The 26,990-nt window shown below is 38.4% G+C and overlaps 2 protein-coding genes across 3 annotated transcripts; one reads left to right on the forward strand and one right to left on the reverse strand.

The window, feature by feature from the left end:
• The first annotated feature begins 1,240 nt into the window (after positions 1–1,240).
• LOC143879781 (mitotic checkpoint protein PRCC-carboxy-term protein) lies at positions 1,241–17,491 on the forward strand. 2 transcript variants are annotated; one of them, XM_077382353.1, is made up of 3 exons: positions 1,241–2,245; positions 12,254–12,430; positions 17,083–17,491. In XM_077382353.1, exons 1-2 carry the CDS (start codon positions 1,304–1,306, stop codon positions 12,413–12,415), a joined length of 1,104 nt encoding a protein of 367 aa, XP_077238468.1. In that variant the 5' UTR covers positions 1,241–1,303; the 3' UTR covers positions 12,416–12,430; positions 17,083–17,491. The 2 variants fall into 2 exon arrangements, with proteins under 2 accessions (XP_077238468.1, XP_077238466.1); XM_077382351.1 differs by lacking the exon at positions 17,083–17,491 and having other exon boundaries at positions 12,254–12,638.
• A 2,213-nt stretch (positions 17,492–19,704) lies between these two features.
• LOC143879782 (FAD-dependent oxidoreductase family protein) lies at positions 19,705–21,398 on the reverse strand. The gene has a single exon (XM_077382354.1). It carries the CDS (start codon positions 21,343–21,345, stop codon positions 20,110–20,112), a length of 1,236 nt encoding a protein of 411 aa, XP_077238469.1. The 5' UTR covers positions 21,346–21,398; the 3' UTR covers positions 19,705–20,109.
• Positions 21,399–26,990: the final 5,592 nt, after the last annotated feature.

The raw sequence follows: 26,990 nt of genomic DNA on the forward strand, positions 1-26,990 counted from the left end.
CTTTTCTATGAGGTAAAGGCATTTTGGTCATTTTCATAGACCATTTTTTAGGATTATTCTCCTTTTTATAAAAATTTTCTCGTTTTTCTATTTTGATAAAAAATCATTCTGGCCGTAAGTACTACTATGAAATGGACCACGCAGTGCAGCCGATATTTCCACCCCCCTGCATTACTTGCACACTCCTCTTATAACCTGATTTAACGTGAAAAGACTTTATGTCAAATAACGTTATAAGGAGGTGATATTTACGCCCCTTTTGATTATTACTAGGGGACACCCAGCACTAGTGTATCAATAACTAAATGGGGGCTAATGTACTTGACGTCAGAAGAATCCAAAGGGTTTGATTGCCACGTACACTGGCGTTGGGTGTCCCCGGTGATCAAAAGGGACGTAAATATCACTTCCCTTCATTTAGTGGTGTTTATCATGAATAGGTTGTGATAGAAAAACCTCCTCCTCTCCTCACAAAAATAATCCTAGCCCTCTAATATCTTTGGTAATATATGGATGGTTGAAAAGGTTTATAGGTTTACCCTCTAATATTTGGCTATTAGGACACTGAGCCTTAGTTAACCCTATACATTAGAACATGGGAAATCACTTCAAGGGTAAACCACTCTGAATAGAATTTCCCTCAAAAGCTGGTCACCCCAAATTGGCTTAGCTCCTCTTACTCACCCCCACTTGGTCCTAGACTCCTAGTAAATAAAGGCTTATATTCACGTCTCCTCCTATATTCTATTGATTGTTAGTTTTAGACAGCACGGTATTCACTATTCACTGTTTTTTTTTTGCCTTTTTTCTAAGGAAAATGACATGAATTCCCTATCCGCTAATGTCAATTAGATCAATGGCCAATGTCATGATCCATTAGATGAATGGCCCAGATGAGAAAGCACATATTCCACATGATGTCCACACAGTCATGGCCCAATTTTTATTCATCAAGACCAGATCGTTTTTGCTATTTGATCTTGATGGATCCACTATAAGTGGACCCCACATTAGATTTATTAGACGATTGAATTTGAAGGGATCGCCCTCAATGGTTAGATATTGCAATCCATGTAACTTTCACTCTGATCCATCCATCACGAGGCTCACCAAATAAACGATAGAGATCAATTTCCCAATTGAAGACAACCAATATGACTAAGACTACTCTAATCCTCATTGGAATGGACGGTTAGATCTAAATCGATTCTCTGTTAATATTTATCCTTCATCTTTCAAAAGAACAGAACTAAAAAAATTAGAAAGCCCTCTCTCTCTCTCTCTCTCTCTCTCTCTCTCTCTCATGGATTCCTTGTTAGCTAACTACGGTTCTGAAGAAGAAGAAGAAGAAGAAGTTTACAAGGGAATCTCTTCATCCTCCAAACCCATCTCTAAGAAGAGCCCTATTTCCCCTCCTAAACCCTCATCAAACTTCAACCCTAACCCTAACCCTAACCCTAACCCTAACCCTAAAACCTCCTCCATCTTCTCTTCTATTCCTCCCCCAAAATCCTCCTCCTCCTCCTCCTCCATTTTTTCCTCTCTCCCCCCTCCAAAATCCCATCAATCAAATCTTCAAAAAACCCAACCCCCCTTATCTTCTGATCCCACCCCCAAAAGGGTCATTCAATTCAGACCTCCTCTCAACCCATCCCTTCTAAAATCCTTCAACGATGAAGATGAAAAAGAGGAAGAAAAAGACAAAAAACCCAACAAAGAATTCACATCTTCTTCCACAAATACCCCTCTGAAAGCTCTTTCTTCCATCCTCCCCCCACCTAAAAATTCTCTCTGTTTGGCTCCTCCTCCGTCCTCGGCCTCTGCCCGGAGGTCTGCTGTGGAAGCCGACATTCCGGCGATAAACGGCGCCGGGTTTAGGCCGGAGCAGGAGAGTGTTGATAATGTAAATTATGGGCATTATGAGGGTAATTTAGGAACAATTGATGGTGGGTTTGAATCTGGAGTGAGGGTTGATGATTACTCTAATTTGGTTCAGGGTAATGAGAGTTATGGTAATTATGGGAGTTATGGGAATTATGATGGTAATTGGGTTGATGGGTCTATGACAATGACGGCGTCTGAGCCTTCAGAATTGGCTGAGAGTGTGGGGAGACTGATGGGGAAGAGAGGTAGAAATGAAATTCCTTTGAATATTGTAGAGGTGAAGCAAGATGAGTTGATTAGCAATAAACCTAGAGAGGATCAGGTTAAGTTGACTGGGATTGCTTTCGGGCCCGCTTACCAGGTTTGCAATTTGCTGATAGTTACAATTTTGTGATCATTTATGAGATTATATATAATGGTTTCTCTTTGTATCTTGTTGTTTTGGTTTTCATATCCTTGTTTAGTGCATTTCTTTTTGACATCTGGTGATTAATGGATTGATGTTAGGGTTTCTTTTGGGCAATGTGATATGTACTAGATAATTGAGGAGAGTTGGATGTGGATTTGTTAGTACTATGTGAACTGATTTCATGCACACTCCTTTCACTGATTAGGATATATCCACAAATAGAATAATTGATTGCGATGCAGAATAGATGGAACTAAGCTGAATCTGGTGATAACTTTGCATCTTGGTTGTGTAGAAGTTAGAATGATGTCAAGCTCTCTTCTTATATATGCACTCTTCCATAACTATCTAGCATAACTATGTAGTCTATGTTGGTTAAAGGCTATGATTTGTGGACATGGACACGAGTGTCACATGTCGACACGGACACGGAGTGTTTGACATGTGAAGCTCCCAAAATTTAGAAACGGGGACACCGCTGAAATATAAAGTACATATAATCATGATTTGTGGACACAGATTCGTGTGCCAAATTTTGACACGGGTACGGGGTATCTGACATGGCAACCCCTAAAAATATAGAAATAGTGGCACACTCATACACATACATACATGTAAAGTTATTGACACTTCTAGCAGTAAATTTAAAAGTGTCTAAAGGAGTGTCGACACGGGTGTCGTGTCGTGTCCGACACGACATGTGTGTCGGCAATAAATTCAAAGTGTCTGCCAAATCATAACTTAAAGGATGTGTAAAAGGATTTCACATAGCGTAGCATAGTAAAATGTGAGCAGTGAAACATCAATGGAAACAAAAACCAAAAAAAAAAAATCCGAGAGAACTGGCTGCCCAATGGGTGATAGAAAGAGCCATATCAGTTTGTGGACAGATGGATCGTTCTTATTCTCTGTTATAACAATAGTTATTCAGGTGTAGGGTTTTGTTTTAGAATAGCATGTCTTTTCCCCCATTATTATATTTATATATAATATCCTATTACTCTTATTTTCTTTTGATCAATCATTAATTTACGAGTTAACTTGGGAAAAGTTCTGCCATTTTATGCTTCCGTGTATGGATAGACTTCCATTTCTGTTTATTTTTTTATTTTTTATAAAAGTGAACCCATCTTTTAATAAATGACAAACATATCCCTATTGGGTGCGTACACTTTGGCAACAATAGAAAGGGTGTGGGGGAAACCTTGGCTGACACGCTTCTTCATGTCCTTTTTATGTGAGATATTAGATATAGGTATTTGATATTAGCAAAGCTATTTAATAGCTAAATGAAAATGTACATATTAGCTTTGACTTCCAAACCATTCATTTGCAAGGCCTTATCATAGATAGGGGGTGTACCAAAAATCAGCTCCATAGGATCATCCTAACCCCTCCATTTGTGGAGGACAAAAATGGGGCAGATTTGTGTCTGTCCATTTTTGTCCTCCACAAATGGAGGGGTTAGGATGATCCTATGGAGCTGATTTTTGGTACACCCCCCATCTATGTAAGAGACTTTCAAATGAATGGTTTGGATCATCCTAACAAAGTGGGCCCCCATGTGATTGGGCAAGCTAGCTCACCGTAAGCAGTTTCCTCATAATATAATATTATATATTTTTCTTCCCCCATTATTTTCTCTTTTTTTTTTCCTACAATTGAAGCAAAAACCAAAAGAGTAACCTAATAACATCAACTTAAGATTAAATCTGACCTACTTCATTTTAACATAATAACGCACAAAAAGGGCATAGAAAAATCTAATACAAACATGGCATTAAATTGATATAGAACATGACTTTTCATGAAATCATACATTCATACTCAACTCAACTCAACTCAACTAAGCCTCTGTCCCAAACTAGTTGGGGTCAGCGACTTTTCATGAAATCATATAAAACAAATAATTTCACCTACCTGTTCTTTAACTCAACTCAACTCAACTAAGCCTCTGTCCCAAACTAGTTGGGGTCAGCGACTTTTCATGAAATCATATAAAACAAATAATTTCACCTACCTGTTCTTTATCTGCTTCTTTGTCTTCTCATTCTCTCTCTCTCTCTCTCTCTCTCTCTCTCTCTCTCTCTCTCTCTCTCTCAACGTGATATACATAAAGGTAACTAAAAGAGAACCTCTCTGATGATTTTCGTGACCTTTAGAGACTTCTCATATGTGGAAAATAGGAAAAATCGTGGACTTCCACTACTCCACCTCACCCTTATCTCTATATAATAGCGATAAGATTGGTACGTGGGTGACTTGACGTGACACCTAATATGATGATTTAGGGTGTGTTCGGCAAAGCTTCTCATTCTTGGCCTTATAAGTAGGAGAGAAAACGGATTGATGAGATCGTGGGAGCGACTACGAGTCGCTCTGCAGAATCCCATCTTTTTAGGGTGAAAAAAGGCCAAAAGTGAGGAAATTTAGAAACGGACTAGTGATGGGTCGGGTGAGCCGAACAAGATTTTAGGGATCCCAATTTTGTTTTCATTCTCTATCCCTAAAAAAGTCGGAAGCCATTATCTAGATGGTTGCTGAATGCAACCTTAGTTTCTCCTAATTCCCCTCTTTTCAAAACGATTTGATTCCATCACCAACGCTTAACACAAGCTTGTCCCGGATTTATTGTTACTAACTTCCTTTTCTATTTTTTCACAAAAATGCAACGATTTTATTCTTATTATTATTTTTTTCCTTTATTTCCTATTGGCATACACTTTCCTTTTGCTGCCCTATGTTTCCATACAGCATGTCTCTCTAACGTGTAGGATAAAGATCTACAAAAAAAAAAAAAAAAACCCACAAACAAACAAGGTATCAATTAATGCTAAGAGAATCGATGGATCAAAGAGCTAGGATAATCCGATCAAGTGTTCTAAAGTCTAAACGGTATTTGTCCCGACTTGTGGTTGCCTGGTCCGATCAACAATTCTGATCACAAAGACGTGCCATAGGTGGGGCCCATAGAGTCTCTCTAAAGGATGAACCTAACACCTCCAATATTTAAAACAAAGAATTTGTTATCCACATTCACTTGTTAACTATAATCTAAATGCCATATAATCTTACAGTTTTCAATTATCCTAGTTTAATAGATGTTTTGTGATGGTCGAAGACCACCCCAAGCTAGGATCATCCGATCAAGGTGTTCTAAACGGTATTTGTCCCGACTTGTGGTTGGCAGGTCAGATCAACAAATCTGATCACAAAGGCGTGCCATAGGTGGGGCCCATAGAGTCTCTCTAAAGGAAGAACCTAACACCTCCAATATTTAAAACAAAGGAATTGATATCCACATTCACTTGTTAATTATAATCTAAATGCCATATAATCTTACAGTTTTCAATTATCCTTGTTTAATAGATGTTTTGTGATGGTCGAAGACCACCCCATTTCAACTATTTTTTTACTCAAACACAAGATATTAATATATAATATAACTTAACTCCAATAGAAAGAAAATCAGAACCTAAAAAGTAGGAAGAAAATGTTATAAACAGATCCTTTCTTCACGCCTATTAAATAGCAAGTAAGACTATAAATTCCCTTTGGGCGCCCAAAACAGCCACTCAAATTAGCTTTTATCACATCTATTAAAAGAGAGAAGGAATTATCTCGCATCACCCATATCTCAACCGTATCTTATTCTAAGAACAACCCATATATGTTGGACACTAATAGCAACCATAGAGAGGATATCCAAGTTACCAAATAAATATTGAATAACCTACTGTACATCAAAATATTAAAGTAGGAAATTAAACATATTCTATTGGGTTGAAAATAACCCAAAAGGCAATAAGCCTTGGACGATGAAACTCTTGGAGGACCAAAACTAATAGGATTCTTTATTATTGTTATTATTATTATTATTATTTATTAACAAATTTCTCCTAGGTGAGAGAGCACCGCTTAAGATGGTTTGGGCATATCCAACGTAGGCCTTTGGATGCTCCAGTGAGAAGAAGTGACTCATGCTAAGTTGATGGAATAAAAAGAGGTAGGGGCAGACCGAAAACAACTTGGGTAGAAACAATGAGGAAAGACTTGAGGGCTAGGAACATAACAGAGAACAACCTTGGATAGGAGAGAATGGAAGAAAATGATACATGTAGACAAACCCAACTAGTGTCATGATTAGACTTAGTCAATTTGAGCCGGGGAGATCCTTCACCTTCTTCATGCAAATTTTCTAAAGGATCCATTAGCCGACCCCAACTAGTTTGGGACAAAAGCTTAGTTGAGTCGAGTCGAGTATTTAACAAATTTCTCCTAAATAAAAAATGTAAAGCTAATTATATCAACAACTAATCAAGCTTTTTTGGGAATTTATTCCCAAATATAAAATAAGCCAAAGTAACCTACCCAAAGTGAACTCTTAGTTTCCAAATCCATTCATCCTACCCTTGTACATCCGACCACACTTCAAAGAAATCCTCTTAAAAACCTACCTTATTTTGCCACCCTACAAAGTAGCAACATAGCTAAATCTAATAAATATTCTTCCTAAATAATCTCTCTCACTAATAAAATATTCTTCATTTCCAACGAATTTAATAACTTTCTTTAAATTGACTACAATTATAATTCTTCGAATTGATGGCTACTTTCTAATTAAACTCCCACAATCTGTCATGACCTATTGGCTAAAATCTATCTCACTAATAAAATATTCTTCATTTCCAACAAATTTAATAACTTTCTTTAAATTGACTACAATTATAATTCTTCGAATTGATGGCTACTTCGTAATTAAACTCCCACAATCTGTTATGACCTATTGGCTAAAATCAATCTCTAATTATAGCCATTCAAAACACACTTTGGCCATATGATAAAATCCAACTAAAACACTAATAGTAGTAATAATAATATTTATAATAATAGTAATAACACTTATAACCAACTAAACTAGGACTACTAAACTTAGTGAGGGAATCAACATGGGTCGTCGATCAAGTCGGCGTTCCGCTTTATGGATGATATTGGGACGATCGGAATTCGAATGATAATTGTCCGGTTGGGTCATAGATCTTGATTATCGGATTGGTGATCCAAGGGTCTTGAGAGGTCAGATCATTGATCTTTAGTTTCCAGACCTTGATCTCGGCAATCCGATCTATCCGATTACCATGACAAATCATCCAGCCCTCGATCAGCTAGGATGCACTTATATATACACATTCTCTTTTAGTTGTCTTCCATTGGACCCACCAAATGAAATTTCCAAAATAACATAAAAAGTCCACTTATTTAGTAGATGTGGGACCAGGTATTACATGCATGCAATCACCTTAATGAAAAAGCAATCGCTAGACTCCTTAATCCCGGTTGTAGCTTCATGCTTCATGAGCTGAGGATAAATGCCCTTTATAGTCTCTAGTTTTTGCTACAGGATTGCTAGCGTCCATCGCAAAAGGCATTTCGCGGATTGCCTGTTGCATGTGAGAGCAGCCACATCATGAATGAAGACAAAATCTGCTGAAAAGTGAGCTGGTGTGGCTGCTTTCACATGCAACAAGCCATCTGCGAAATGCCTTCTGCGATGGACGCTACAAATACCGTTTGTTACATAGCCAAGTACTAATTGCTGGCCAGAGCTTTTATTATTTTGAACAATGCTTCTCTAAAATTATGGGTCCAGAACACCAGATTGTCTTTTAACAAGGAAACTTGTACTCATACTTCACCAAAACCCCATGATTTGAAGCTTTTCTAACTGTAGGAGAAAAATGGTGCCCGGGGGTTCATCCTCACACCACATACCTGGCTGGGATAGAGTTTGTATGTCACTCTTGTCCTTCAACCTTAGTTCTGACCAAAACGCTTGAATGCAACTTTTCAAACACATGTATGATGCCTATATATGTATTCCCTAAAAATTGAACTTTTTTTTGTAAAAGGTGGTTAATTGGGTCCATTTCTCTTTATCTGTATGTTTAACCTGTTTCTTACTTTCTCTTTTTTTTTTAAAAATTCAACCTGTTTCTACTTGAATCAAAGGGGGATTATTATTGGGTTTTCTCATTGGATTTTGGATTGTGCCACTAAATATGTTTCTTTTTTTGTTAGAAACTTTTATGAATACAAAAAGAAAAAGTTCTTTTTTATAAACTTCTATTAATACAAAAAGAAAAAATACAAAAGGATCTCCTTCAGGGAGAGGGGGAACAGAACCATACATCTGACATGTGATATAAACCACTAACTTATTGCAGGTGATGCGAAAAATTGCTTATTTGTTAGGCCTTCATGTTGCCTTCTTGATGGATATGAGAAATTTTGCCAATATAATAGATAGTGTTTCTGTTCTGTTCATTTTTATCGTTCAGTCCTAGTTTTGTTTTCTTTGTTTGTTCTTCTCCTGATGCCTCAAACTCTATGATTGAAGCTTCATCCATTGGAAAGGCCAGACTTTGTCGGGGCTGGAAGTCAAGATCTAATTTGTATGATGGATTTTGTCTGTTAACTTTGTCATACGTTTATGCAAAAGTGTCTATTCTAGATGTAAGAAGTCACAGCCTTCCACATGATAATGGTGAACTCTGAATAGGCCTCTTGGACTAGGCGAGTTCAACTATTGATGTTTTGGAATAATCCAGCATTTTCTCATAGATATTTGCTATTTAAATCTATTAGGGATTAAGTATTCTAGCATGGCAGATTGTTTTACATTTTTGCAATCATTGAGCCTTTCTCATCGGTCTTTTGGGACCGATCAAGATGAAGGGAGACTCATTCAATGCCATTCATTTGGTAAGGGTATCCTTGGGATTCGCTAACCCAATAGAGGACGCTCGAGATTATTTTAATGTGAACTCCCATGTTACGTACCTTACAGGATTGTGGATGATAAACTTCTAGGGAAGGGATATTCATATCATTAGTTATATCTGGGTCTCAATCTACATTGACCTAATTTACTATAAACAGACATCTCACTTCATTTGCATTTTTAAATATTTATGATTGATAAAATAGAAAGCAAGAAACAGCTGCTCATGAAGTTAGGAGTTAGGACAAAAGTAGAATCAGTCTTCAGTGCAGTGGTCTAGGTGAAAAAATGCACTTTAACTGGAACTTCATTTGGAGAAAGGAGTTTTGGTTGTTATTGATGAACATGGACCACCCGACCAGACACTACATCTCCGTTAATCAAGCTTGCCAATTCATGTATATGTCGAAAGATGTTCAGGGATATGGTTCCTCCAATACACCTTTATGCTACATTCTTTCAGAAACTAATCCACTTCCTTTCTTGTTTCTTTTAAAAGAAAATACATCAACTCAACTCAACTCAACTCAAGTCAACAAAGCCTTTTAAAAGAAAATACATCATACTTGTAATCTTGACCATAGTGAATCTCATGGAAATACTTTAGACCCTGTTCGTTTAAGATTATGACAACTGGTTGTGAGTCCAAAACCAATTATTGGACTCAAATTTACTTTTAATTTTGAGTCCAGTAATTAGTTTTGGACTCACAATCGGTTGGCGTAATCTCAAACGAATAGGGCCTTAGTGATCTGCAAATAGTGATGCTGACAGATTAGCTAGGTTGAGAGCTAACAGAGAGATAGGCTGGAGATTTTTGACTTCCTCCCTCCTTGAGTGCTTTGATCTGACACATTAACTGCTTGACAAACTTCAGTTATTGTCACAGATGGGGATTATGAGGAAGCCAATGTTGAAGCTTTCTCCACCAAGTGATCTCTAGAATAACTTGCTCCAACTTATGACAACTAAGACGACACCCTAGTGCATAAATAGGAACTGCAGGTGAGCAAGTTGAAAGCCATCAGTAAATCGGGGTACCGATGTTGGTTTGTCCTGTGGGAACCCATAAGCTGCACTGGCATGAAAGAAAGTGTCATGGCTTTTAGGGTTTATATGCCAAAACTCACTTGCACTAGTTGAAATGAATCTGTAGCAGATTGTACAGTAAATTCTGTATTTTGTGTCAGTCAATTTCTATCTTTTTACCACCTGACTGGCGCACTGCCTCAGTAATTTCCACTCACTATTAGCAGCTTGCTCCTTCCACATTTTAAGGAGAGTTTTTGATGAATGTTTAAACTCTCGTTTTTGAACCCTTTCGATTTTGGTCCAATTCTGTATGGATATGAGCTGCTCCTTTGGCCTTTAATAGGTTTCGGCTGCTAGGCATCCATTTTCTACAAAGGTGAACTTTTAAGGCTGCTGTTGATAAGGTACGTAGAATCCATATTTGACACTTCATTTTTGGTCGTTGGTGGAGCTGCGCACTGGCCTGTTAGATGGAATGAACACCTTTGTAGTGTTTTCCTTCATTATGTACTGCCTGGTGTCATTCCTAGTTGTTGTGATTGTTCTTGCCTTGCCTGCGGCTCCTTCACCTGCTGATTGATTTGGGAGATGGGCTTCCCTAAATTCCTTCTCTTTAGATCAACATCTTTTGTACTGTCTGGTGCCTTTTCTCTCAAATTATACTCTTTATTGTCTTGTTGCGTGTAGCCCGGAGTTTTCTGCACTCCATTGTTCTTTCAGTCTTGGTGGGAGCTCTTGGAGATCCATCATTTTTGTATAACATTTGGAATTCTCCCTTTACCTGTTCAGAATCCCTGAGAATTCGGCTGCTTGATATTGTTCTTGTTTGCCGGCACTGTGTCTATCATTGAGTTTGAGCGGCTTGAGAACTTCTCAGAGCCAAATTTCCTTCTTAATGCTTGATAATGCAGCATTGAACTCGCAATCTATATAATATCACAACTATAAAAAGGGCGGCTCAGTGCACGAAGCTCTTGCCATTGCGGGGTCTAGGGAAGTAGGGAGGGCTAGATGTACGCAGCCTTACCCGCTTTGCAGAGAGGCTGTTTCCGTGACTCGAACTCGTGACCACCAGGTCACAATGGAGCGAACTTACAGTTGCACCAGCTAGTTGAAACAAAATCTGAGCCATCTTAGTGTCTTGATTGAATTGAGATGAAGGGTGTTTTAGTCTAGGGCTAGCAACTTCTGCTTAAAGGAACTCTTACATCCTCGAGGCTTTCTTGAGGATCCCCCATCTAGGCTTGTATAATAACATCCGACTCTTCAATCTTGGGTTGTTCCTCATCTTCAAGCGAAAGTAATCCAATCTGCCTTTTTCTAAAGCTCACCATGTGGGCCTTGAAGATCTTATTCAAATTCTGGGAGCCTTTTGATATCTTGCTGAAGTACAAGAGTCTGTTGAGAGCTTCTTCCTAGGGCTCTCAAGTTATGACTGCATCAACCAAGCACTCATCCACGTCAACCGAGAGTATTCAATCGCCTTGTGCCGAGTCGACTAGGATTTGCTGTGGCTGCTTTTGATCAGCATCTGCATTTTGAAACAGTAATTTGGATTTTGTGAAATTTCAGCAAACTTGAATATTTATTTAAGTTTCTGCTGAAATTTCAGACTCTTGAAAAGGTCCTACATAAATTTCAAAGTTCTTTACAAAACCCTTGATTCGAGAACACCATGAGCTTCTGGTATCTGTCGAAGTTCCTGTTAAGAGTAACCCATATTCCAGATCACGAAAATTTTTGGATAGTGAGAAATTTCAGTATACATAAATTGCAGCTTTCTATCATGCTATTTGATCTACTTCGCATAGATTTATATTTCTGAATTTTCTTTTTCTTTTTCTTTTTTAAATTTTTTTGACAATTCTACGTGACCCATTAGTGATAGAACGACAATTCTGCTTCGTCCAAATGTATTTAATGGATGGTTTCCCTGCAGCCCATTTCATCGGCTAATGGAAAACCTTCGAAAATTTTTGGATAGTGAGAAATTTCAGTATTAGAAATTTATATTTCTGAATTTTTTGTTTCATTTAAAATTTTTTTTTTTGTGACAATACTACGTGGCCCATTATTAATAGGACAACAATTCTGCTTCATCCAAACGTATATATATCTGAGCTTTGAATGGATGTGTTCCACTGCAGCCTGTTTCATCGGCTAAGGGAAAGCCTTCAAAGCTGCACAAAAGGAAGCACCAAATTGGGTCCTTATTCTTCGATATGAGGCAGAAAGAGATGGAGCTTGCAGAGCGACGTGCCAAAGGCTTCCTCACAAAAGCAGAAACACAAGCTAAGTACGGGTGGTGACTCAGATGTGCGCATGTATGTATAATTAGAAAATATTTATAGCATCATCTAAATCTTCTTCTTTTAGATGCAAATGAAAATTGGGTTTCTCTTTGTTTGAATGTGGTGCTTTTGTTTTTTTCACCAAGTTGAACTGGAAATTGCAGTGAGCTTTCATCTTCCTCAAACTTCAACATGTACTCATGCTCTCACATTGGCAATCAAGTTTTTTTCCCCTTTTTTATTTGCTTGTAAGTCTGCATTCAAATGTCATCATCTAAAATAAGAGGAATTACAACGATGCATGCACCTGCTACGGCATAATGGGTCTGGTCTTTGATTTATCTGAACCATGCACCTCATAGGCCTTCGTTTGAGTCTCTCATAGCCCAAAATCAACTCCAAAAGTGCAATTTTAGCACCCAGTAATTTATATTTTGTTTTAAATCCGAACCATAGCCTGTTTGTAGTTCAGACATACATGTCCAAGGACAAAAAAAAGAAACAGTTTTGGACTCACAATCGGTTTTCAAACTGTAAAACAAAGGGGGCCTTAGTTTAGAGTCCAAAATACAGTTTTGGACTCACAATCGGTTCTCAAAATCCAAAACAAACAGGCCCTTAGTGGGCCATACCTTGTATATATAATTGTTGAAAAACGATTCTAATCAGATGACTCTAACCATTTGTGACCGGGTTCTTGAATACTATGATCATCGAAAATCCGACTTTTTGCCTTTGGACTCACTCCCATCAGATGATTCTAGTCCTTTGATCAAGCGTGAGGGAAAAAAATGAAAAAAACGTCCTTTAAGATGTCTTTAAGCAGTTGATTTTGTATACTCAAATCTTACAAATGAGATCTCCACTCAGCGTTAGATATTGTAAGGAATCTCACAAAAAAATTGTTCCACTTTATAAACCCACTCGGTAGGATACTTCCGTCACAATGAGGGTAGGATACTTCCGTCACACTAAGGAGAGTCGATCTTGGCAAAACGAGGTATGATTCTATGATCTCCATCATGCCCAACTGTCACGGGCCAAATATTTGTGCAACGGAATAACTCGTGCGGCGTCCCAACATGCACCGATGCTAGGGCAAGCCTTCAATCGTGCAAGGCTTTAAAGGTCCTACACACCAACACCCCTTGATGCTTCGAATGAGCACACAGACTCTAAGTTGTTCAACAGGCTACTTGGCTCAGATCTTGACATGCACTTCTAGATACCCACACTCATGATCAGCCTGCATCACAAGTACATCGAACATAAGGCCTTGGGGCCTAATGCAAAGTCCATCGGGTACGAGGCATGACGATGCCACGCACCAATCCGCCAAGCCCTCTCCTCGATCTTGGCAAAACGAGGTATGATTCTATGATCTCCATCATGCATCACTGTTCTTCCTCCATGGTTTTCCATCTCAACTCGACCGATGTTTTACTCATTCCCTCGCTAATTGCAGTAGAATATCCAGCCAAACGACCAATTGTATGGAAGAGAATTTGAAGAAGAGTATTATGCTTAGGGGTGCAACTTGGGTTGGGTCGGGTTGAGGCCAACCCAAACCCGACCCGAGCAACCATTTGGTCAAACCGAACCCGACCCGAGTTCCAACCCGACAAGGTTCAACCCGACCTGACTCAGCCTGTGGAACCCTTTTTGCCAATCCGAACCCGACCTAACCCAACTAGAGATTTTTAGCTTAAAAAATTATTAAAAATGTCGGGTTCACCCGGGTCGGGTTGCCCAAGCCCTCAACCCCAACCCGACCTGAACTCAACCCGGGTTGAGAAAACTCAACCCGGGTTGAGAAAACTCAACCCGGATTAAGAAAACCCAAACTCAACCCAACCCGACTTTTTCCCAGGTTGAACCCGTCGGGTTGGGGTTGAGCCCGCCCAAGTTGCACCCCTAATTGTGCTGCTGCAACTGTCCTTCCAATCTATCCGTTCTCTCATTCGCGTCCTTGGTCTCAACGTTCTTTCTTTTCAGTTGTTGCTGCTTCTTAGGCATGCCCATGAACTGGTCTGAGTACCAACTGTGAGGAATCTAACAAAAGAAATTAGAAAAAAAATCCTTTGAAAGGAAATACTTTGAAAGATATCAATCTTCTCTTATTTCTGCGCAACCTTCCACAACAACTAAGTAATATGACTCAAACTACAGTAGAGGACTCAAACTCTTCTAAACAGATCTAGTAACAACAACTATCTAATAGGGACTCTACCAACTCATTAAAAGATAAAATAAAGATATAAACCTAACATATACCTATTAGCTGACATCATGTCTGGTTAGACTAATATGGAAACCTATTATTAGCTGATATGATACCGATATTTTAAGCCACGCCCTGTATGGATTTCATGAAAAATATTTTTCTTGCGGAATTTTTTTCCTAGATTTTTCTTTGTTTCCACGATTTAGACTGAAATGGTTACAGTTCATGCTTATTTGGAGGGATGTCTCTCTAGCTAAAACTTGGCTTCAGTGGTTCAAGTTACTTGTTTTATTTACAAGTAGTCAAACAACTTGGAAAAAGAAATTTCTTTTCCAAACTCTTCCAAAAAATTCTTGCAATCCAAATATGTGTTCATGATTCCTACTTTTCAAGATTTCTAGGGTTCATTGAAATTGGGAATGCAACCATTGAACCTTCTCTCACTTTTGGAGCTTTCCATCTTGCATTAAAATTAAATATGATGAGATAATAAAAGAAATGTCTTTTCCTTGGTGCTTTATGCACTAGGTACCATTGAAAATGTATAGTTTTTTTTTCTTGAAAAGATGTGTGTTTAATCAATCAATGGCAATGAAACGTATGGGGTTTGAGGACCCTATATTATATTTTAGTTTAATCTATCTATTTCTGGTTGGGGTCTGCCTAACCCTAGCTTGACTACCAAAGAAAAGAGACATTGATACGCCTTTTAACTAGGGGTGTAAATGGATATTCGGAAATTCGATTACCGTCCGCATCCGAATCCGTTTCAAGCGGATATTATCCGAATCCGTTTATGAGATATCCGGCTCTTAGCGGATGCGAATCTAGTAAATGGCATATCCGATCCGTTTAACATCCGAATCCGAGAAGTAAATTCTTTTTATTTATTATTAATAATTTCATTAATATTTATTTTTAGTAATGACACACTATCATTTGTTTCTATAAGAAAAGTGAATATTCTTTTTAGAAAAAATAAAATAAAAATAAAAATAGCCCAAATCCATTCCATCAAAATAACCCAAACCCATTCCATCATATACAAAAAAAGAAGAAGGAAAAACCCAAAGACCACTACCAACATTATCATCCATCCCAATCGCCTCTCTCTCTCTCTCTCTGCCTTTGTTTTAAAAGGAAGAAGAGGATCTCATATATTTTAAGGTTTGAGAGTTAATTTTGTGAAGAGAATATAGAGGTCTAGTTTTAGGGTTTGGAAAATTCATTCGAGTAAGTAGGAGAAAAAAGATAAAGTGCTGCAATAAAATGTTCGAATTTACCGGATAAACGGATACGGATAATATCCGAATTCGAACAATATCCAACGGATACGAATTCGGTAATAGATATTAAATATCCGTCGAATCCGAATCCGAATTCGGATAGTGTATACTGTAATCGAATTCGGATAGTGTATACTGTAATCGAATTCGGATATAGCCATATCCGCTCCGAATTCGATCCGTTTACACCCCTACTTTTAACAAACAAATATGTAGTGAATAAATTAAGAATAAATAGATGATAAGAGTTTAATTCTTCTGAAAGCTTAGGCACTTAGAATTAGGCTTTCTATGGACTTCAATATTCAACTTTACATTTTTCTAAAGATGGTTTCAATAGCCAATAAGAAAAGTGGTTAATGAAGTGTGGAGTGTCATTATCAAAATTCAAAACAGGGAATATGGATATCATTTCCAAAATTTATACACAAACAAAATAGGAATCTCGGCTTCAGATGGCATGAATTTAGAAGAATAAGCCATCTATAGGTTTCCCTTCACCAGATGAGAACAAAGGGTAACCAAGAAAATAGACATGAAAAGTAATAAGACATTGGGAATCATAGTTTCAAAACCCCTTCACATCATACCTTGACAGCATTCTTGTCCAGGTCTGCGTTTTGACGAAAATAGTAAATCAAAACTTTCATAAACGACGTTTTGTTCGAAGAAAAAGAAAACAAGAGATGAGAAAGAATCAGCCTTCAGATGTGATGATCTTCACATTACAAGAAAATGGCTCGCTCAACCTACAGTAACTTACATTTAGAAAATGTCTCCCAATCTTCATTTCAGACTTATAAACATGTTAAAAGTCTAAAAAAGGTATCAAAAGTGAATGGAAAAAGGTGTTTAATCTGTAAGGAGTGCCATTATGAAAAGGTGATACCCTGAAAATTTTTAGAGTAGAAAAGGAGTTTATAATGCCTATGTATTGTACTGTTAGAGGAATATGATTGATGAGAGGTATCTGGTGAAGTAATATGTACGGCAACTTATATGATGTAGATAAAACAATTTTTTTGTTTGTATCACAATGTTATCATGTTCTTCTAAAGAAAACAGAAAAAGGAGAAAATGTAAGAAACTTGGAGATAAAAAGTCATATGAATCCAACACAACTTGATAGTTATCAAAGTTGTTAGTTATCAAAATCTGAACTAGGATCTTTTCAGAACTGGATCATTTCCCATACATGGAGAGAAGCGAATAGAGGTGCTGATTTCCTCTCAAAACATGACTGCCCGATCAAAGGAAAAGACATCCTCAAGCAAAGCCTTCCAAAGGATCTTTTATCCATCTGCATTGAAGATTTCTCTGGAAAAATATATATTAGATATTGATGTTTTCAGGAACTTCCCCTGGATTAGAAGCTCTCTTGATATTATGCCCCTTTAGTTATTTTTCTGCTTCTCTTCAATGTATTTTCAAGGGAGTGTGTTCCCTTCATTCTGGCTGTTTTGTAGCTCTCTCATTGTAATCCTTTTGTGTTTTATATGATATCTGGTTGGGGTCTTGCCTAACCCCATTTACCTACCCAAAAAAAAAAAAAAAAAAAGTTATCAAACCAGGCAGTTCCTTTTTAAGGTCCTACTTGATGTGTCTGGTGTTTATAAATTCGATTTTGAGCATGTGAAGTGTTAGGCTAGGAGCCTGTGATGTGAACCAATGAGATGCCATAATTATAAATGCTCAGCAGCAGTGTCTGATAATCATAAGATGAACTAGTGTTCCCCATTTTCCTTTGTTTGGTTGTACAAAAATAAAGCGAAAAGATTTGAAAACATCGTTTTTTTTATCTTAAAAATGTTCCTATCTTAAAACCTTGGATGCAGCTTTCCTTTCTATCTGAAAATAAATATTAAGTAACATTTGCACATGTGAGGTCCTTGTGCTCTTGGTAAGCGAAATAATATATTCACCTATTTTTCTTCCCGGAGCCCCTTCCTTGTACAGGGGTATCAAAAGATCCTGGCGGGGTTGATGAACTTAAACAAACAGGATTTAAACACATTACCAGGATCCATGGACACATTTCAGATCCCTAGGATCCGGATTTAGACACATTACCAGGACACTCTCATGCAACAGCTGGCTTGCAAAATGCCTTCTGCGATGGTCCCTAGGAATCCCATATAACTAATCACTATATGTGGGTTTCATTAGATTTTAGGCAACAGAACCTGCATTTTAGACCCCATAGTAGATCATTGATTAGAATACATGTGGGGTTCATTGTCTTTTTTAGCCATTAGACCACGAATGTAGTAGGTCCACTAGTATATAACTCATTACTTTATACATGGGTCTCATTGGTTTTTAGATGTTGGCTCTCCATCTGAGAGCCCCATCTTGGTATGCACGTAACACTAATTATTTTTTTGCCATTAGACCGTCTTTGTAGGCCCACTATTATGTAACTCCTTGACAAACATGTGGGCCACATTGACCATAGTATACCATTAAGTATATATGAAAGTGTTCATTTTTATTTTTCATGTAACAAGCTTCCAACTCAACTCTCAACTCAACTAAGCCTTTTTCCCAAACTTGTTCCAAATAGAAAAAAAATATTTTTTTTTCTAGTAAAAAGTTCCCCTTTTTATATCTGTTGAAACAAACAATCAAAATAATTTTCTGAGAAAGTAATACAAAGGAGAAGGCTTTACTGGGAAAGCCAATTCTATGTGGGAAGGTTTTTCTTTCCAACCAAACAATCCCTATTGTTGGATTCATTCTTAAATTTTCTGGGGATGACAATAAACAGGAGAAAGAGGGGGGGGAGGCCTGGTACCTATCTCTTTTTGATAAAAAGGAAGAGGTAAACATCAAAAGATCAAGACAACATACAAGTGAAATGAAAAGCAATCAGCTACTTGTAGTAGCCCTGGCCCATTTGTGAAAGGGATTTGCTCGGACTTAAAGCTTGGCGATCTTGGAGAAGCATTGTTCTCATTAACCAAAAGGGTAGTCATAAATACACGAGAGGGGGATGGCCTATGGAAATGATTTTACGGGCACAACCTATTGATGTTGTATTTCATCACATGGACGGTTTGGATCAACCTATAATGTGGTCCGTACAGTTCTTTGTCAGCCCGTATATCACATAGCAGAAGAGAAAAGGAGAGAATTATTTGAATTTCTCCCAAAAAAAGTCAAAAAAAGTAATGTGCAATTTTGTCAGCCCAAATTGACATAAATCAATGCATACTTCAACAAATCATAGTCACGTCCTAGGGATTAGTGGAATATGCTAGGGAATTTTGCGGAAAGCCATTTTGCATCTGAGTTTTGCACTAGAGAACAACCACACAGCCTCACTTTTCAGTAGATTTTGTCTTATTCATTCAATTCATCTGACAGGGCCGTGAAATAGCTTTCCTCAAAATTGCCTAGCAAATCCCGTAGTAAATAGTTTTCCTTCAATTTCAAAATTGCAACTCATGTTACATAGAGGATGGTGTGACTTCCTTTTCTTTATCCAAACATGCCCTTTTAATACTGTTGATGTATCCATACTTTGAACACGAGATTTTGTATGGTGTAAGGGCTTACAACAATATGGTAGGGGTGCCGCCCTTGATATTTGATCCAACAGCAGCTCACTTTTTGAGCTTTTCGAGGAGCTGCTGTTGGATCAAATGTCAAGGGTGGTACTTCCGCCGTACAAAGGCCTTATTGTTGTAAGCCCTTACACCATATAATTTCTTCTTTGAACACTTACCCCAAAACAATAAATATTAGAAGTCAATTAAAAAAGGATACTGATACTAGCACAACCCTGTTTTCATAACTGCACAAACTCAACTTGTCTTTTATTATTTAACCAGCTGTCAAAAGTTATTACAATTCTCAAAAAGCCCTCAGAAGCCAATTAAAAAAAAGAAAAGACAAGGTGTTTGTGAAATTATCAAAACATGGTAGTGCCAATATCCGCAGCCTTAAAAAGCGTAACAATCCAAATCTTTTTCGAACTACCCTAACCTACAGGTGTGTATTTTGATCGGGGGCGTTGATTTAGTAAGCCAATCCATATCAAGAGTCTTAACTGCATCCACGTGAATCCCGGCCAAGATGATATGAGAAGAAGAAGAAGAAGAAGAAGAAGAAGAATCATTTCTTCAAACAAAGGCTAAAAACCAAAGTCCACACATTCTAGAAAGATTTGACCCTAACCAAATAGGATTGAAAAACAAGCCCTATGGCTGAAGATGAGATGAAACTTGCTCCTCAAACTCTTTCACATTCCCTTTTGGATTCCCCTCAAATCTCCCCACCCTAAAGTAACTAAGCTCAACCCCATTTGCCTCACCATTAACAACTAAGTCCCCCACAATTCTCCCCACGACTGGCCCCATCTTGAACCCATGCCCGGAAAATCCTCCGGCGACCACCACGTCCTCCCCAAACTCCCCACCTAAAAAGTCGATCACGAAATCCCCGTCCGGCGTCATCGAGTACATGCATGCCTGAGTTACAACCGGGTTTTCCGAGTCGACTCGCCCCGGTAACGTCCCTTCAATCCAAGGCGAAACTGATTTTTTTAACAATTCCATATCAGTAGCCCAAGTCCTCCTATCTGGGTCACATGGGTACCCCCCATGGACCGCGATTTTAATCAATCCCGGGAATTCTAAGGCCGGCGTGCCGTATATATACGGCTCGCCGTAGCTTGCAAAAGTCGGAAAACGACTTTCCGGCGAGAATTCTCTTTCAAATCCATCTTTGATCCTCCAATAGCATATAGTTGTGTGTAGAGGTTGAATGGGCAAATCTAGGCCACTAACCGTTTTAACTAACTTTTTCATCCAAGCCCCAATGGTCAACACACACTTCCTCCCCCAAAACCTTTTTCCACCCTTCACACAAACCCACACCCCACCCTTTTCTTCATCCTTTTTAATATCTATAACCTCCATGTTATCCTTAAACACAACTCCCCTTTGAATTGCCAATGTTTGGAACATAGACAGAGCCTTAGTGGGCTTAATTATGCCACCCAATTCCGTATACAATCCGATCCAATCCTCGGGCAATTCGAACACACCGGAGAATTGCTCGGTGACTTGTCGTCGATCGAGAATCCGATGGGGGATCGAATTCGATTGGCAACTCGCGATCACCGCTTGGAGGCTCTTGTTGTCTCGTGTGCCCATGTCGAAATGTGGGGTTTTGATGTAGACACGATACCCGATCTCCGATTCGGCTTCTTCCCATAGGCGAGCGGATTCGAGGACCATGGTGGAGTAGTAGTCTTCGGGGTAAGTGGTACGTATGGTGCGCGATTCACCGTGGGACGATCCACGTTGGTGTAACAAGTCAAATTGCTCGAGGACGGCCACTTTCCGGCCGCATTTCGCAAGATTGTAGGCTGTGCAGCTACCCATGATCCCTGCGCCGACAATTATCACGTCGAATTCGCCGGAAAATTCCATCTCTCTCCCCCTCTCTCTATCTCTCTCTAAGCTTTGTTTTTCGGCTGTAGGAATCAAGGGTGGTCTTATAAAGAGTTGGTGTCATGAAAGCGACCTAACAATTCAAAAGAATTTCATGAATGCCACTCCCTGATTCTTCTCAAGGATGGAGTTGGAAAATTGCATAAATTTTTTAAAAAAGAAACCACAAAAATAGGACAATTTTAATTTTATCGTGTCAGAAGGTCTACAAATGGAGAGGCAGATTGTCTGGCCTGAGCAGAGATTTTAGAGCGACGTTGAAGATCTTTGATTTTCTCCCTCCTCGACGACTCTTGTTCTTGTATCTTCTTTTTTTCCTTGCCATGTTATCTTTTGTTATATTCGTCTTTTTGGCCTTCTTGGTCATGGCTTTCTCTTACTAATAAATTTCACCATTTTAATGAAGCGCAGTTTTAGAATTCTTAAATTGGAAATCCAGTACTCATTTAGAAAGGGATTTGCTAGTAATCTGAGCAGCTTAATTTGTTTAAAAATATAACAAAATGCTATAAAAGCAAAAAACTTCTATTTGTGGGTAAATTATAGAAAAAAGTGAGGGCATTTTGATAAATTCTCCTTTCTATTTTTTCAGCTTCCACACATGGAGGAGCTGCAAAGTGTTGCGTTGCAGTACATTGTACTTATCCCACTTTCCAATTGTTTAATAACCACTCTCGTACTTATCTTTACACATATTCATCTCAATAAGCCTCCACCACATGGTCGCCTCTAAATTAAATGAGAGGATGGCTCTATATGAGTATTTCCGTAATTTGAACAAAAAAAAAACACTAGTGTAGAGTTTTCTAAGTTAGGAAATGGTATTTCCACGCCATTTGTTTGTCCTCTCCTGAAAATGAGAGTATATTTTCACCAAAAAGACAAATTAGTGGGGGTTAAAATTCTAGGAAACGGGGTGGAGGTATCATTTCCCTCTGGGTGCGTTAAGATTACTGGAATCAAAAATTGAAATCAACATTTTATTCCCAATCCCCTGTTTAGATTAAAAAAATCAAAAAAATTAATAAAAAATCCATTCCAACATGGGTGTAATCAAAACACGACCTCATATCAGATGGAATTCTTCCCTCACCTCTATGGTGAAAAAAAAAAAAAAAAAAAAAAAAAAATTGAAACCCATTGTTTCCTCCATTTCCCTAGTTACTCTTTAGGGTTAGTTAAAGAATTTCCCCTTTTCTTTTGTTATAATCTCTCGGAATAGGGATGGTGCTTTGTGCTCTTGATTGTAATATCTTTCTTTTTCTTTTTCTTTTTTATATTAATACATTGGTATGGGTCCTGCAAAACCCTTGCTTAACTATAAACTCAACTCAAGCCTTTGCCCCCAAACTAGTTGAAAGCATAGTTATATGAATATTGAATACTCTGCGCCCCCCACCCCCCACCCCCCCAATGTGACCATGTGAAGAAAGCAATGCAAAGTCATTTTTATATATATATAGAAGAGCAGAAAAGATTGATCACTGCGATGTCTACTTCCATAGCTTCTTTCTTTCTTTCTTTTGTCATATGCTGGGTCAGCTCTACCCGTCAACCAGTGTAAGGAACATCCAATCAGAGTCCCACATGTCATATGACCAAAATGATTGAGTCAGCGACCACTAGCACAGGTCAAGTAAATCGGAACCCGCGTGCACTGTGACAAACCTTTTTTTGGAACATAAGGACTAAACAGGAAGAAGAGGGATCCACCAACAATAGACCCTTCACTTTGTTAGGAAGAAAAGGAGGATCCAAATATCAAGTTGATGAAAGGGAAGTGATTCGAGTGAATGGACGGGGCATGGCTTTCTAGAACATAGTTATCAAAACGTGATTTGGCCAGAGCAAAGGGACAGGGAAAATTCGAAAAAAACGTGATAAGAAAAATGGAAACACAAGAAAATGACTTTAAAGTCATCATTTATAAAATATAGTGGGGGTAAAGTTGAAAAGTTGGCCAAAAACAATGCATTTAATACGTTTAAAACGAAGTTTTGCTAACTATGTTATTGAATGTGAGGTGTGAATAGAAAGTAAGATTTACATGTCATGGGTGCAATTCTATCCTGTTCCACAAAACTATCTTTAGTGAGAGAAATTATATGATGAATGAGTGGGCATGCTCATATTCATCATCTCACCCTTGATATTTGATCTGAGAGTAGCACAGTAAGATGCTGCTGTTGGATCAAATATCAAGGGTGGTACTTCCGTCGTACATTGAATACAGGCATGCTCGTTCATATACATGACGTATACGGTGTATGGCAAATATTTTTGTTGGAGAAATAATTTGTATCTAAACAGTAACCAGTTTGCTTCAAGGCGCGAAATCGCTTTCCTTAAGACAGATTTCGCCCCCACTAGAAGTGTGCAAAGGGGATCCGCGAACTGCCTCCAAGATACAATGAAGCCAGTAGGAATGTCCTACTAATTTGACGACGCTATGCACAAGCGGAGTCAAATCCGAAATGCCCTTAGAATCTTACAAGCCTGAGAGAATCAGTCTAATTTCTGTTACTGCAGTATAACAGTAATTAGATAAACAATAAGAAAATAGTTTAGTAAAACGAATTTTGGTGGGAGCAAGAAAGAGAGTATAATGCACTGGAAGTCTTAAGAATTTTTCCAGAAATGGGTAAATTCGATTCTCTCTTGAAATGGCTGGGTTCTGCAACTTTTATAGAGCCTCTGGTGACTTTTCAGTGTGAAAAGCACCCCTGTATAGAGTCTTTCCAGATCGGTTTGAATTCTGGCTGTTAGATCGCGCCCATACGCGATTCAACGAACCAGATCGGTTTGCACTTTGCACTTTGAAGTGCAAAGTGCGCCTAAAAAAGCGCCCTATAGCCCATTGCCCACGCCGCTCGTGCGTGTGCGCGTGCGCGGACGGTGCGTTGCACCGTCCCGCGGTTCGACCCACGGCTAAGACCCCATGTGCACATAAACAAATAAGAAGAAAGAGTGAAGCTTTATAATAAGCTCAACTCTTTCTTTCTTACGAGTCGGTACGGGACTATCTTTTCCCTCTACTTTACACTCTTCTCTTTCTCTTGCAAAAAGTAACTATTTTCAAAGAAAAGTTTTTCCTTTTCCAAAACACACTTAAAGAAAATATTTTCCAAAAATTGTTTTGACCAAACACACTTGATTTTGAAAAATCTTTAACAATTTTTTCCAAGGAAAATACTAGAGGCAAAAGTTGATGTGATGCCCAAGAGTTCGGTGATCCAAACCATTCGTCTACTGGGCCCTACAATGAATGGTCTAGGCATGACCTATCTACTGTGGGGACCAACAGATGAAAGGTCGGATCATTGAAAAACTAGTCCCAGCATGTACGTTTTTTTACCTGCCTTAGTTTTCTTCGAACAAGGTAGGACGGGCAAGAATACAAATAGGGAGCATTTTCAAGGTACAACTGTAGTCATGTCTTATCTACCATGAATAATCGTCCATCTAAATTGAAAGGCCCTATTCAGAAATGAAGTTATAATATCTCTTGTCATATCAGAATGCAGAATTGCATCTTGACTAAGAAATATCAATTATAACAAAACAATAACCTTGGACCCCTCATATATATCTTACCAAAGGCAGGGTTAGCTACATTGAAGAGGTGTCAACATGTCGGACCCACAAGCTAATCGGATCAAAATTTCCCTTGCAATCAGGCCGGACCTAGATTTGGGCTATTCATTTTTCTCAATGAACAAGAAAAAACAATCGAAGGTATAAACTTTTACAATATTCGATTAGAGACTGATATCGTTTGTAGGATTTAAACTTTAATGCTCTGATCTAATACAACCTAAACCGTGCCAAATAAAATTACAATCAGGTGCAACCCAAAGAAAAGGAAAAAATCTCACTAAATGCAAAGATAAAGGGAAATGAAGCTCTGGTTTCATTATCCATAACCAACTCTTACCATCCAAGCAACAACATGGGAGTAACATATTGTGGGAACTTATTACTTCTCACCACGACAGAGTAGTTTGTTCGATGAGATGCAAGTAAGTGTTTACAGGTAGTACATTGTAAGCAGAACAAAGAAAATTAGGTAGACAGTTACCTTGATGTCTCATAAGTATGGCATCCTAGTTGATTGAAGAATTCGTGATGCGTCTTTAAACAAGCAGCATGAGCTTGGTTTTTTATCAGCCTGGTGGCATTTGAAGAAGCTCTGTTCAATCTAACAAGAACAAAAAAGAATAAAAAGAAGATGACGAAGAAGCTATCTTCAAAAGTAGTGATCCTACATTAACAAATATAAAAGAAATAAATAAACAACAGAAGACACAAAGTATACCATAATTTCCAACAATGAAGGCCTACCAACATAAGACCAGAATGAAATAAGGCAATTTACCCATAACCCAACCATCCCAATGCCCAAGAAAATCTACCCACTACACATACACCAGCCACAAAAAAATCCCAAAACTCCCCTTTCAAGCAAACAATAGAAAAGGGACCCAATAATGCAATGAGAGAGTCTATCAAGCGACCAAAAAGACGAGGATCAAAATACCAGAGTCCCAACAAAAATAAAAATGGAGTCGATACTAACCCACAAAGTGAAAATAAAAATGACAAAAACCACAACTGAAATAGATATACAACACAAAGTATACCATAATTTACAACACAGAAGACCTACCGACATAAGACCTGTTGCGCCACCAACCCAACAGCATAAGACGGTGATGTGGCTGAGACCGCATACCCATGGTCTCAGCCAGGGGCGGAGGCACATATAGAGTGGTGAGGGGGGGTTGCGCAAGGCCCCTCAATGACTTGCAAAATCCCTTCTATTAATACTGATATGTGCAGAAATTCCAAGTGTAAATTCGAAGCGAAATGTGCCCTTCATAAACTTGGCCCCCCCAATGACTTGCAAAATCCCTTTTATTGGTACTGGTATGTGCAGAAAATCCCTACCTAAGAGTGAACTAGACCGGCTGATCATTTGAAATAAAATAAATGTAGAGTGAGCTAAACAGAACAACCTAGTAAGTGATCATCAACCTTAGTCACATCAAGCCTGAGAGATAAAATATTTTGTAACAAAGATTTTGAAAAAAAATTGTTTCTTTCATAAAAACAATGTGTTCTCTGTCAAATCTTGCACGGTTTTGCAAACTCCATTTGCACAGTAGAATTCAAAATGTAAAACACTTTTGAAGATTTATTGCTTTTGCCAAAACACTTTTGGAAAATCTACAGACAGCCTTTGTGACTACGGCCCATTATCCAAGCTAAACACAAGAAGTTGCACACCTCATAAACATTGCTGGCCTGCTCCACTCAATGACAACCTCCACCTTCTTCGGATCCACTGAGATCCCATCTTTAGATATTACATGCCCAATAAATACTATTGTCAGGCCAAAAATCACATTTCTTTAAATTTGCATATAGCTATTTCTCTCTCATTCTGTAACACGATTCGCAGGCGCTCCTCATCCTCATATTCTTTCTTAGTCCTCGACTATACCAGAATGTCATCAATAGAGACGACCACAAATTAATTCCAAGAAAGGTTTGAAGACCCTATTCATCATGTCCATAAATATTGCAGGCGCATTGGTGAACCCAATGGCATCACCTGAAACTTG

This window comes from Tasmannia lanceolata, unplaced genomic scaffold, assembly GCF_043159265.1.
Source record: "Tasmannia lanceolata isolate RefF3 unplaced genomic scaffold, GAP_Taslan_0.1 ptg000006l, whole genome shotgun sequence".
Taxonomy (NCBI): Eukaryota; Viridiplantae; Streptophyta; class Magnoliopsida; order Canellales; family Winteraceae; genus Tasmannia; species Tasmannia lanceolata.

Bases quoted from the DNA above. Each gene is read 5' to 3' on its own strand.
- LOC143879781 (XM_077382353.1), top strand. From the start codon at position 1,304: ATGGATTCCTTGTTAGCTAACTACGGTTCTGAAGAAGAAGAAGAAGAA. The intron at 2,246-12,253 runs GTTTGCAATTTG...GTTCCACTGCAG, and splicing joins CTTTCGGGCCCGCTTACCAG to CCTGTTTCATCGGCTAAGGG.
- LOC143879782 (XM_077382354.1), bottom strand. From the start codon at position 21,345: ATGGAATTTTCCGGCGAATTCGACGTGATAATTGTCGGCGCAGGGATC.